The sequence below is a fragment of the Patiria miniata genome, unplaced genomic scaffold (assembly GCF_015706575.1).
Source record: "Patiria miniata isolate m_02_andy unplaced genomic scaffold, ASM1570657v1 HiC_scaffold_7, whole genome shotgun sequence".
NCBI lineage: Eukaryota > Metazoa > Echinodermata > Asteroidea > Valvatida > Asterinidae > Patiria > Patiria miniata.
Window position 1 is genome coordinate 37,489,027 of NW_024037074.1, and position 13,975 is coordinate 37,503,001.

General features: G+C 42.2%; 1 protein-coding gene across 1 annotated transcript; it reads right to left on the bottom strand.

Moving 5' to 3' along the window:
• Positions 1-9: 9 nt before the first annotated feature.
• On the bottom strand, positions 10-13,949 carry LOC119745796 (stomatin-like protein 2, mitochondrial). The gene is made up of 9 exons (XM_038222401.1): positions 13,776-13,949; positions 7,349-7,498; positions 6,691-6,790; positions 6,236-6,294; positions 5,461-5,593; positions 3,752-3,904; positions 2,224-2,402; positions 1,629-1,757; positions 10-359 (listed from the first exon to the last, which is right to left on the bottom strand). Exons 1-9 carry the CDS (start codon positions 13,809-13,811, stop codon positions 171-173), a joined length of 1,128 nt encoding a protein of 375 aa, XP_038078329.1. The 5' UTR covers positions 13,812-13,949; the 3' UTR covers positions 10-170.
• Positions 13,950-13,975: the final 26 nt, after the last annotated feature.

Here is a 13,975-nt window from a genome sequence, read left to right on the forward strand (position 1 = left end):
ATATATTTCATTCCTTCATACAAAAAAAAGGATACATGTATGTCACATATCATGATGAATATATTCATCAGGACAGTAAAGATATACAGCTCTAATTAGACAAAGAAATCAAACTGACAAGGGGTAAATTAGGATATTAAAAGTCTAATCATTAAAACTGGTGGATAGTGTCAGATGTCTTTTGGCGGAGTCTGGTGGTGACTCGTCCTGAGCTCATCTTCCTGCTGCTGTATATTCCTCCGTAGATCTTTCTCCGCTGATTGGATGTCGGCTAGCAAATTGTCCTGCGCGGACACCTGGGTGGTATGTGTGGAGGGGCGCTTGGGCTGGTTGCTTAGGTTGCCATAGATGGCCATTGCCTGGTCGGGAGACAAAACAGGATACGAATTGTACAGAAAATCCTGGTGTAGTGCTTCGGTTAACTGGCTGATCTTTTGAAAAGGTAAATTTTAGTAAATGATATAAATGTGAGGTTGAGCATTGACTTGTGCTTTGTGCTGAAATCCTAAGCACCCCACATTGGTACGCACACAATAGGGCTTGTCAATGATGGCCATCTCTGTAGAAGGAATGCAACTGCATATTTTACGCAATCAAGCACGCATTGCGCAGTGTTGAAAATCTTCTAAACACGCGCTTGTTGCTCAAAATGCTGATGCACGTGGATGGTCTGTAGGAAATGACGTCATTTGAACGAGACCTATACACCTGTGCATGTATAGCATCTCTCCAGATTCATGATCGAGTCACTCACAAGTCGGGTCACAAATTACAAGAGATAAACACAGACTGAGCCACTTCACCACAGTTCATTTGAATGCTTTGTAGCTTGACTTGCTTGGGATGGGATGACTTGTAAGGACTTTTGATGACTTGTGACTAACTTGATTGTAACAAAGGACAAATTCAGGTAAGGTCCATGAATCAACTAGTGGTTGATTGAGTTACGCCTGCGCACTGATAGCAAGATGCGAACGCCTTTAGTCAAAAGCTGGGAAAAACGTCATCATGCAACTTCTTGATCCTGGCTCCCTGCCATGTGTTATGATGCATGCGGCTATTGGTAACCAGTGATGCAACCGTGCCCGGGGAAGCAGTTCCAAATAGTCGACTAGAGTCATCTTACCATCCATTGTTTCAAGCTAAGTTAGGCAAACTGTGGTAAACCATAGTCATCACCTGAACTTGCTCTATGCAGGCAACCCCATTCCCTACAATCTGCACCTTCAGGCTTCAGCTCCCTTCCCCTTGTAATATAACTCGGAAACAAAAGTAAAGTCAAGTCTGTCACGGGCCGATGTGGCCCATCAGGCTGGCGTTTATGTCCGGTTCAGTAGCATGAAACGACTGGGAATATTTCTACTCCCCCTGGATGGGATGCTAGTCCATCACAGGTTACTCCCCAGCTAATGCCGGTACCCATTTAAGCTCCTGGTTGGAGAGAGGCAAGTGGGGGTGAAGTGGCTTGCCCAAGGACACAACATATGATCAGCAGCTGGATTTGAACCCTTGACCCTCTGATCATGAGTCACTAACCCTAACCACTACATCACACTCCCCATAGGAGCATTCTGACATGTCTGAAAGCAAATAAAACGTTCTTTTATATGTGATGAGATTTCCCTTACCTGTCCCACCATACTGCTAATGTCGCCTGTATTGGATGGTAGGAGGATAGTATTGCCCGTCTTGGCCAAGTTACTGAACGCTGCCACGTACTGCTCCGCTACATTCAACGATGCCGCATTGTTGCCATCCTGGAAAGGGATTTTGAATTAAAAAGAAAAGAAACGAAAGTTAGACAAATCAAGTCTTCATTAAGACAAACAAATTCCAATTAACAAAAGTTATGATTCAATTTCAATTTTTGTTTCACTTATTATTTATTCGCAGTCATTGTTTCAGATGGTAGCATGATCATGAGAACCTGAAGCTGGTAGCAGCATTCCTATACAAAAGTTCAAATATTTTAAGATGGAAATGCAGACAAAAATGGAATGAAGACAGAGAATCCAACAAAGTGCCGCAATAATTTATCGGACAAGACTCAGATGCAGTAGTACTGTTATGGTTGCACCGTGAACTAGTGTCATGATTGTCAGTAGTGTGCATTTTAGTGGCAGAACATTACAGCACCACATTTTACCACAGCTGTGGTGCGGTGCAACAGACTGTACACAATAGGGGTAAATTAACAGAATCATCTTGCTTGTGGTTGATAACCTTTTTCCCGATGGCTTCGGCAACCGCCTTGAGAGCCTCAGACCGAGCGTTGGCCTTGGCAATGATAGCCTGGGCCTCACCCAATGCCTTGTTGATCTGCTCTGTCTTGACTGCCTCGGATTCTAAAATCTTGGCCCGTTTCTTCCCCTCTGCGACGTTGATTTCTGATTCTCGAACACCTGAAGCAATTCCAAACATCAGGAAAACTCGTAACATGAAACGGTTATTAAAACTCTTCGCGTAAGGCAAGCCACTATTGGTGCCTACTTGAGACAACACGTTTGGCTTCGTGTCATGGTGTATTGTAACCATCTAAGGCAATCATTCTAAATTTGAAGAGTTTCAATTTGTCACTTGAACTTTAGATGGGTGAAGGTGGTTTGAAACCAAACATTTCTTGTGCAAATTTCAACCAAAAAAATTGTGCGGACTTAGTTTTCTTCTGCAAAATATTACATCCCCAGACTTCATCAAACAATTACAGCGTTTAGCATTTAAAATAATGATCCGTAGCAGAACTTGAGTGCAGAAATACATGCAAAACAAATTTCTCCAAAGTTTTCATGAGGCAAAGACAAGGTCCTCAGTATTTCACCAGCCAAGTTTGAGATCTTAATTCAATACGAAAAATAAAAACTTTTCTTTGATATCTTGCAATTGAGAGTGAAGCCAAGTGATTTCAATTTGAAGCCGAATACTCGACTATTACATGTCAAATTGTTTGAAAAGATGGACCTCTTCAGTAGTCTGGTGGCAGACTATGGAAACATGTGTAGAAAAAGCGACTGGTACCAGATGTTTTATTTGTCCCAGTTAATTGATGCAGTACTAAAGGGGTGTTGAACTGGTTGTTTCATGTGCCAGTCTATTTTCTTGTATTGCATGTTTTCAGTACCTTAAGTTTTGGGACTGTTGTACACACTGTTGTACACATTAAGCGCCCCAAATTTCCGGACTAAATCAGTAGCATGGAAAACCAGCAGACCACTTGTACGAGCTCTGTGCGCTACCAAAAGAGGGCGCCCTTTTACCTAACGACGTCCCATGGGCGGGACATTTTGCTGGTTGACGCGCACCGTTCCTTGTGTGTGACGCACGTACACCAGGGGATTTGTTCTATTTACACGCAGTGACCGCACTTCGCGGCAAATGAATTGCAGTCAGGCAAGATGGCGTCGGTCAGTCACCCCCAACTTTACTTCCTTTTTTTGGTGAGGGGGTGCTTGTGAACGGAGCGGATAATTTGACCGCAACTAAACCAACACCTAATCCAGAGGATCTAGAGCTGAGGTCAAGAGGATATTTCAAGCCCTTTTAGCCAACGTTGCAATTGAGGTGTTCAAGAATGCAACACAGGTCATCCATTCCCAGGTCAACTCACAAGCTGCTTGCATGAACTGTGACACAGATGTTCCTTTGACATTATTCTACCCCTATTACTTGTGATGGAACTTATGAAACGACTTGTGATTTACTTATGACTGAACTTGTGATGTGCTTGTGATCCATCACAAGAAGGGGCACAAACCTTCTGATTGTAAGACCACCGCTCTCTTTTTCCTCTCGGCTTCCACCTGCATCTGCATAGCTTCCTGGACCTTGTTGGGTAGCTCAATGTCCTTGATCTCGTAGCGGAGACACTTGATGCCCCAGGGCTGCACCGCTGCATTGTTGATGGCCTCTGGAGGATTGAACAAGGAAGGAATACATAAAAAAAACTCCAGAGTCCTCTCAATGGTGACACAGAGAGAGCAGTGACAGATGCTAGATGAGCATCATTGCATCCTGAAGCCACACTCAAGTGCATTCCTCTTTGAAGGTGCTTTTAGATTCTACAACTCCAGATAAGACTTAGACGGACAATCTTTGCAGCATATGAGCTCAACCCCATGTACACATGCGGGAAGTCCCGTACACCTGAGCTCAGGCAGTCTGGTGAGCTGGTCACTCAGATCATTAGCCGAGCAAAAAATGCAAGCCTGCATACACCTCCAGGGGAGTTAGGTTGGCGTAGCGGTTCTTGCCTCGCCTATCACCGCTGTGACCCGGGTTCTAATCCCGCCTGGGCCAACATGTGGATTTGGTTTTCCGTCTCTACTTGATTCCATGGGTTTTCCCCACAATATTCTTCTGGGGTTTTCCTCCCACTTTTAAAAATGTAATTTCTTCTCACTGTCTCCTCTCTACCGGTTTCTTCAGGCTTGCGAGCTAGTGCCTATAGAGCAGTTTTGTGGAATCCTTGGTTTCATTACCAGAAATGAAATGTAATATAATAATAACATATTTGTACACTTTGATATGAATGCTCGGGTGAGGTGATGTCATCAGGTGTCATCATTGTGACCCAAGTCAAGGCCAAAAAAAAAAAGTCTCCGGTTTCTGGTATGCGCGCGCGTCACCATAGCCATGCACGTAGGCAAAATGAAAAAGTTTTTTTTTCAATGAAAGATGATGTCTCAAAACCGCCAAACTCACTGGTTTGATTGGAATCCTGCTGCTGCACAATTTTAACGTGTTTTTAGATTGGGTTATGGTCGAGAATAAGCTTTATGTGGCCTCTCTGAACTTCCATATATTTGCATTAAGTTTAGTCGGGCACCATTTGCAGTCATCAGCCGATATTTGAAGCAAAAAAAATCAGGGAAAAAAAAAAAAAAAAACGCGTCGCCGCACCACTTTTTGGGCAAGCTCCATACCAGAAACCAGAGACTTTTTTTTTTTGGCCCAACAACAGTTCAACTAGTCTAGTCAATCATTTTGGGACCAGCCAGCTGAGGTTTGGTGCTTTCACTGGTTTTCAAAAGGCCAAGCACGTCATAATGTGATGATGTAATCAGGTGGGGGATAGTGTTGATGTATAACGCAAGACACCTCATGATGTTTTATTTTAATACTTGCTTATGAATGTGAGCACTTCACTATGGGCTCTGTGCAAAAGTACCCCCTCAACGGTAAGAAAGGGTTATTTGGGGAGACCACTGTGAGGGACAACGCATTGCCTTTGTTCCTGAGGCTCATGCACCCGGTGTGTCCTGTTAACGGGGCTCTCATTAGTCGTTAACTCTCTCTCTCTCTTGTTTGTGTACGGAGCCCAAACAAACTAGTTTCATTTGTTAATGATAGTATAGTTTAACCATGCATAACCACAGTGCTTGATTGAACTTTCCTATAGCTGCTTGGGCTGCTATAGTGCTTTGGTAATTAATGCACTGTTGTGATGTCCTTACTGAGACTCACCTACGATACTGACGTTGAGGGACTCCCTTTCCTTGAAGACAGAATCGAGTGTAATCTTTCCTATTTCTGATCTCATGGTGGTCTGGGCCAGCTGCGTGACTGCATATTCTGGATCCTCAACACCGTAACTTGCCTGTCAAAATAAAAAAAATATCAAATGTCTGCAAAACACCAACTGTGTAATTTCCCATCAAATCAGGGCAAATTCTCATGGTTCTTCTTATAACAAAAACAACAATCTCTGCTAAGGCCAAAAAAAAAAGTTTCCGGTTTCTGGTATGCGCGCGCGTCGCCGTAGCAATGCGCGTCGGCAAAATGAAAAAGGTTTTTTTTCAATGAAAGATGATGTCTCAAAACCGCCAAACTCACTGGTTTGACTGGAATCCTGCTGCTGCACAATTTTAACGTGTTTTTAGATTGGGTTATGGTCGAGAATAAGCTTTATGTGGCCTCTCTGGACTCCTATATATTTGCACTAAGTTTAGTCAGGCACCATTTGCAGTCATCAGCCGACATTTGAAGCAAAAAAATCAGGTTTAAAAAAAAAAAAAGCCACGTCACCGCACCACTTTTTGGGCAAGCTCCATACCAGAAACCGGAGACTTTTTTTTTTGGCCTAATGTAACTGAAGGCTTTGTTATTACTGTATACGTATATTATATATAATTAAGGATTTTGTGGTGGTGCACCAATTTCTTTGCTGGCACTGCAAGAACAGAAAGGTGACCATTATAAGACAGAATAAATAAAAATATTGGATTGTCTTCTGAATTACCTTGTATGGATCCACTACTCTCAGGTAAAGCACGCCGTCAATACGTAGTGTAACATTATCTGCAAAAAATAAAAACACATCGGTTCACGCCGAATCAACACCCAGATTCAAACAAGCAAACCTTGCAGGTGCAAACTCCGTTGATTTCTAGAGATGGACTCAATCAATGGCATAACAATGATTAAGTCTGTCATACATGCAAGTGTAGGATGTCAAAGACATGGCTGAGCCGGGTCGCTTTCCATGAATCCTAATACTTGCAAATTTCTGCTGGTAACCCTTCCTACTGGAAAGATGTTAGTAACCAAAATCAACCTTGGGGAAATATGTTAATTAACAACAAAAGTCCTAACTGGACTACAAAACATCTTAGTGAATTGGGAGTGATCTAGAATTCTGGATGGGTTAGGATTTTATCCAACATAAAATGCATCTACCATTGGATTGTTTCTCACCATTTGTGATGGCACTCTGCTCTGGTATGTCAATGGCAATCTCTTTCAGGCTTTGGACATATCTGATCTTGTCCAGCACTGGTATCAGAAGATTCAAACCCTAGCAGAAAAGAAGGGAAAATATCAATTGAAAATGGCAGTCAAGTATCCCACTTGGCCCATTTGTTTTACCAAAATGATTCGCCCTAGACCAAAAAGAAGCTAATTTAGGAAAAAAAGTTGTCAGTTATCACTATTAATTGTTAGTATCATTTACTGAGTGTTCATTCCTGTTATGTTAGGTTTGCCTCAACATACAAGTATACCTCTGTTAATTAGCCATCGGGATGCTAACATGTACACATAAATAAAGTAGAGTGATTCAAACACACATAGATGTCAAGGAAATGATTTTGAAAATGTCACAAGTAAACCATGTCCCAATTTTGGATCAACAACTATTCTTTTTTTTTAACTACAGTATTTTTAATTCAAGTGAAGGTAACTCTCCCTCAAAATGTTTGCTTCCTAAACACTGGGTCAATATTATGATCTCATCAGTACTGCTACAATCATAGACGATGCATTTGTAGAAGGGCTCAAATTTGAAATTGTTGAAATCAATTTCACAATGCGTAAATGTGGAGTCTGGGTAAATTAGCTTTCACCAACAAGTTACCGGATTGAGGACTTTGTAGAATCGGCCCATTCTTTCGATGACCCATGCTTCCTGCTGAGGTACAAACAAGACCACAGTGTTGACTTGACGCCCTGATGCACATCGCACTTGCACCTGGGAAGTCACCAGGCACTGTCGGCGGATAAGGCCCTGTCATAAATCACACACATATTGTTTTTTAACACTATGTAGATGTGTTGTTTTTAAAAGGGAAATTGGAGAAAAGGAAAAGGAGATTGTACAAGAAACTGGATCCAGCAATTGTCTAGTTTAGAGTTTGCAGTGATCCTACAGAAATCAAAGAAATTGGCGATGAATCAGGATGGAACAGGTTTGCAGAATCCATGAAGTGTGATGTGATGCTGCTTCTACTAAATACTTGATCTAAGGCACCTGTCATGCCTGTGTGCATTTTTAGGGTTGCCATAACTAGCAAAAAAAGACATCAACCAGGTATATGCTGTTTGTCCGTGCACATTCACCATGTTGTAAACCCAAGCATAGCTGCCAACATTTCAAAATCCCAATTAGTAATCAACCCGCGCGGTCATTTTCAACTTCTCCGTTTTATCGAAAGCTTTACCAACATCAAGTACAGGTACATGGTTTACATGTACACATACATGTGCATACCCTTCTTGTTGTGAATAATAATGTACTGTAGGCCAAAAGATAATTAAAAAAAAAAAAAAAACAATTAAAAAAAAAAAAACAATTTAAATTAATTTTGTTTTAATGTCTGTATTTGTTTGTTGAAGTCAAATAAATAATAAAATCAATAACATGTGCGTATTTTTTTTGGAGATGCATGCTATCGATGTTGAGTTTCGAGTTCGTATCATGTTTTTACACACAATGATCTATGGCCACCTAGCTGGAGTTACCCAGCCCTGAGTTTTATCATTGGGTTGTCTATTAGGGCTGGAGCGCATTTTTCTCGTAACTTGTAGTATTTGCAAACAAAATTTGGAAAATGTTCAATTTTGTCCCCGTTACACACTAATTGCAACTGCAACTCACCCCGGAAAAATTCTGCCAACCGGACACCACTTTTTTCAATAAATTTTCTAGCGCCAAAAGTTACCTCTTTTATGGTTATTCCCTCCACTTTCCCTCCTCTACTCTCACCCCCTCCTTTCCTTAATTTCTATTTATCAATCAGTCGCTCACTTCTTCGAGATTCAAACCTCGAACGCTTGCTTGATACACGAGTCTCTTAACCGCTAGGCCGCGCACGATCGCTGTTGCAATGATCAATCTTTGGACGTATTTGAAGTATTCATTGAAATAAACTAAATATTCATGAGAAAATAAATATTCATAATGACGTATTGCACTATCATTGGCCGGCTCATGCGACGTCTCATGCGACGTCATGGTTATCGATGTCATGCGTACAACGTACCGCTGTTCCAGACACTTCAATCAGTTTTGACCGGCTGCTTCAACTCAGATCTGCACTACATGTGCAAGCAAAATGTGCTCCAAAAACACATTTTTACCATTTTTTTTTCGCATGTCCACTCTTTCCTGGATTCCTCTTGGTTGAAATCACAAGGTGAGGTGAACATTTGGATGTTTGGCGGCAGGTAAGTGGAGTCCGGCTGGCAGAATTTTTCCCTCACCCCAAACTTGCCTGGAATAACCATTACACAGGTCCTTGAAGTAAAAAACGATCCACGATGAAGATTCAGCCTACAATTGCAGTGAAAACAGGAGGAATAACCGCTAACCTGACAACCTTTCAGGCATGGCCAGGACTGCTATTGGTTTGTGCACAAAAAAAATTGTGTACAATGAATGGCGGTCGATTAACAGGCACAGAGAGCGATCGCGTCAACTACTCGTTTTTGCCGGCTTCGCTGGCGTTTGCGCGTGACGTCACGCGGAAGCGTAACACCCGATGACTGTTTCATGCACTATTGGTTGCGGTTCCAGTACCAAAGCTGTGATGCGAGTGGTAAACCTTATACTAGTGCATGAAACAGTCGTCGGGTGTTACGCTTCCGCGTGACGTCACGCGCCAACGCCGGCGCAGCCGGCAAAAACGAGTAGTTGACAGCGATCGCTCTCTGTGCCTGTTAATCGACCGCCATTCATTGTACACAATTTTTTTTGTGCACAAACCAATAGCAGTCCTGGCCATGCCTGAAAGGTTGTCAGGTTAGCGGTTATTCCTCCTGTTTTCACTGCAATTGTAGGCTGAATCTTCATCGTGGATCGTTTTTTACTTCAAGGACCTGTGTAATGGTTATTCCAGGCAAGTTTGGGGTGAGTTGCAGTTGCAATTAGTGTGTAACGGGGACAAAATTGAACATTTTCCAAATTTTTTTTGCAAATACTACAAGTTACGAGAAAAATGCGCTCCAGCCCTAATAGACAACCCCATGATAAAACTCAGGGCTGGGTAACTCCAGCTAATGGCCACCGTATGCAATAGAAATATCCCGCCAACATACCTTGCAAACGCATGCTGATTTATCTTTTCTGTCCGTTGTGACAAACTCAAACTCTATTACCAATTATTCCAACCATACTCTTATTAAATTCCATGATTAAAATCTCGCACTGATGGGTCTCATCCCGGCAATAAGCGACTAAATGTGCTCACGATCGTCACTGAAAAGTACTCACATACAGTCCACACACCCATACATCCACGAGATGCACACAAATGACACACCACTGAAAAATATTTTTAGTCTGGTCCTCAAGTACTCCACTGCGCACACTGCATTGATGTCTATCAGGTGCTTGACTGCATTCTTATTAGACTTGTCACCAGTCCATCCATTATCGTGACATTTCGCCAGAAGTTTTCTGTCAAAAACGATACTTTACATTTTTTTTTCATGAAGGAAGAAAATGGGAAATTCGTAATGTTTTAGTGGCAAATCGTATTTTCGTAATTTAACAAACAATTCGTAATAATTACGAAAAAATCGTACTAGTTGGCAGCTATGCCCAAGGGTCATTGAGTTAAGCTCTTAATTCTCAATTTTAAAGGGACATGTTTCAGTCAGAGCTGCTTTTGTTTTGAGAGATTTATATATATGAGAAAGTGAAATTTTGGATGCAATTTGTCTAGACGACAGTATCACTGATACTGTGATAGACGAATTGCAGTATCGCCCAGTATCAATTATCGCCGTTTTTGGAAACCCAAAGCATTTAATACCATGATTACGCTTGAGTGCCTTCTACAGTACAAGTTGTAGTTCTTACAATGTACATTAGAGTTAATGTGATGCAATCAATTGTCAACATGACACATGATAGTCAATCATGTACAATGTACATTTGTAATTTAGTTATTGTACATGTTGTAATAATGGCGATCGTGTATTTATGGGCCCGGTTTCCTATAACTTTAGGGGAACAAAATCCACTTTTAAATTATTTGACCTACCATAATAGTTGGCGACATTAAGAACATGCAGGTATGTCAAAGATAGAGGGCAGGGTTTTGAATTTTTGAGGGAAATTTGGGTGTAAAATGACGATGACGATGACAAAACACAACACGAAAATAAAAATGGCGATCACCACGCAATGTACCGTGAACGTGCCTGCACTGCACGGTGCGCTGACTGGCACAGCACCAACCCTAAACTACGTAGGAATATCGTTATTTCTACCCCAAGAAACTGTTAAAAATTACAAAAAAGATGACGCCATAACAAGCCAATTCACCTTCCAATCTTGCATGTGCTAGATCTCCTTGAAGACCAGTTCGCTAGATAAACAAAGCAGTTGAATGCACACAAGTCTATGGGGGTCATGGTAACCGAATCCGCATTTTGCAATAGGCCTAGTTAAAAAGAAGATATACTTTTGTTTGCTCATGAGTTGGAGCACATAAAACATCTTATTCTACCATGGTGCCGTTAACAACAATTAACATTTGCATTTACATCAAAACAAGATCTTTTCTTTGGTTTTGTTGGTAGGCCTACCCCGCTATGATTTTGCACGCGTGTGGCGAACTGTTAATCTCTCGAAACTAAATCATTAAATCTGATGTGCGCAGTTAAAATAGCAAAAGATTTATTGAATGAGAGACATGAGAGAAGTCTGCTTAAGGTTGAAAGAGGTCAATATTTTTGGGTAATAAAAAAAAACACTTTTGACTCTAATTTGATCGAAACTAAACAGGGGCCCTACACTACACGATAGCCGTAATAATTAAATGTCCTGACAAAAATATTTTTTCAATGAAAATGCGGTAATCCTTACTTTAAGTTTTAGGACACCTCTAATATTCAAAACTGACTTTTGGAATGTCGGACACTTCGCCCCATTTCCACGTCGCCCCATGTCACTTCGCCCCTAACCACTTCGCCCCATCCCCACTTCGCCCCATCCCCACATCGCCCCATCCCCACTTCGCCCCATCCCCACTTCGCCCAATTCCCACTTCGCCCCATCCCCAATTCGCCCCATCCCCACTTCGCCCCAGCTGTTACATGTAAAAAAAAAAAAATCTCATCTATTTTATTGGCTTAAAAACAATTCCAACAGATTCACTAATTGCTAACCAACGGAAAGAATTAATTAGCCCACCAAAATGAACAATTCATAACCAACCTCTCAAGCTATCACTCTCCCTTACCGAGAAAAAAAGCTTGAAGTAAGGCCAACAAAAAAAAGTCTCCGGTTTCTGGTATGGAGCTTGCCCCAAAAGTGGTGCGGCGACGCGGGTTTTTTTTTTTTTTTTACCTGGTTTTTTTTTTTCTTTGCTTCAAATGTCGGCTGATGACTGCAAATGGTGCCCGACTAAACTTAGTGCAAATATATGGGAGTCCAGAGAGGCCACATAAAGCTTATTCTCGATCAGAACCCCATCTAAAAACACGTTAAAATTGTTCAGCAGCAGGATTCCAGTCAAACCAGTGAGTTTGGCGGTTTTGATACATCATCTTGTATTGAAAAAAAACTTTTTCATTTTGCCAACGCGCATGCCTTATGGCGACGCGCGCGCATACCAGAAACCGGAGACTTTTTTTTTTTGGCGTAAAAGATCCAACTTTGTTCCCAACCCGGCTATACCAACCCGTCTCCCACTTATCTGAGAACGACAATACCTTTGACATCCTAATTTCACTCTTAGAGGAACCAATCTACATCTAGGGCGAAGTGGGGATGGGGCGAAGTGAGGATGGGCCGAAGCGGGGATGGGGCGAAGTGGGGATGGGGCGAAGCGGGGATGGGGCGATGTGGGGATGGGGCGAAGTGGGGATTGGGCGAAGTGGTTAGGGGCGAAGTGACATGGGGCGACGTGGAAATGGGGCGAAGCGTCCGACACCCGACTTTTGCAGATGTCTGTCCAGTACCAAAGTGACTTTTGCAGGCTAAAGCAGTCTTTAGAAGTCAAGAAGGTGTCATTGCCAATTGTTCAGATGTGCCAAGAAGTATCAGAATGTCAATTTTGAGTGTCATTTAGTCAACTGTTTTGGTGAGTCTTTCCCTTCCTATATAGGAACGGGGTCCTAAAAGTAAGGATTACGATACGGAAAATGCTACCTCGACTGCGTCTGGCCGTACAGTACTATCGCAAGCTCTGTAGTACGGCCAGACGCTGAATGCTTCCAAAAAGACTGAATTTTTGTGGCCGCCCATGTAGCGATTTTGCTACATCTTTCGATCGCAATTATCTTTTCATCCAGGGCACAAATTTCCAAAGTTAAGGTTCGTAGTCGTAGAGCAACTCATACCTTTTCGAAAAAACGTTGTTTGGTCTCAATATTTTCATCCATCTGGCCACAAGACGAATTTCAGTCATCAGATTCCACAAATATCGTCCCCCATGCGATCCCCCATGCGATTTCAAAATGGCGGCCGCGCTGTAATGTATGCAATATGCAGGCGCGCCCGTGCAAACTCATGAATATGCATAAACAATCTGTGACGTACGACCTCGTGTTTTTGGACGTGCGTGCGGCGGGGCCGTACGTCCAAAAACACGAGGTCGTACGTCACAGACTGTTTATGCATATTCATGAGTTTGCGCGGGCGCGCCTGCATATTGCATACATTACAGCGCGGCCGCCATTTTGAAATCGCATGGGGGATCGCATGGGGGACGATATTTGTGGAATCTGATGACTGAAATTCGTCTTGTGGCCAGATAGATGAAAATATTGAGACCAAACAACGTTTTTTCGAAAAAGTATGAGTTGCTCTACGACTACAAACCTTAACTTTGGAAATTTGTGTCCTGGATGAAAAGATAATTGCGATCGAAAGATGTAGCAAAATCGCTACATCGGCGGCCAAAAAAATTCAGTCTTTTTGGAAGCATTCAGCGTCTGGCCGTACTACAGAGCTTGCGATAGTACTGTACGGCCAGACGCAGTCGGGCTAGGAAAATGCGTATCCAACTTTGAACTCGGAATTTGAAAATGAAATAAAAACCAAGACGACTTACCTGAGCAACTCGAACACTTCTCATCGCTGACAACATTGTAATACTTGTCTTCACTATTTTACCCACTTTATAGATTAATTCTTGCTTGTAAAAGTGTAAACACGTGACAAAACTCAGGGAAAACCTTGAGCTGTCGTATAATGTCACACATGAATGAACTTCCACAGACAGTGCAGTGCATTTCACATGGTCATGTGAAG

Excerpts from the sequence above, each read along its gene's own strand:
- LOC119745796 (XM_038222401.1), bottom strand. The coding sequence starts at position 13,811 with ATGTTGTCAGCGATGAGAAGTGTTCGAGTTGCTCAG. Across the intron at positions 2,403-3,751 it reads GGTGGTCTTACAATCAGAAG|GTGTTCGAGAATCAGAAATC; the intron begins GTTTGTGCCCCT and ends GAATTGCTTCAG. Across the intron at positions 1,758-2,223 it reads CCGAAGCCATCGGGAAAAAG|GATGGCAACAATGCGGCATC; the intron begins GTTATCAACCAC and ends ATCCCTTTCCAG.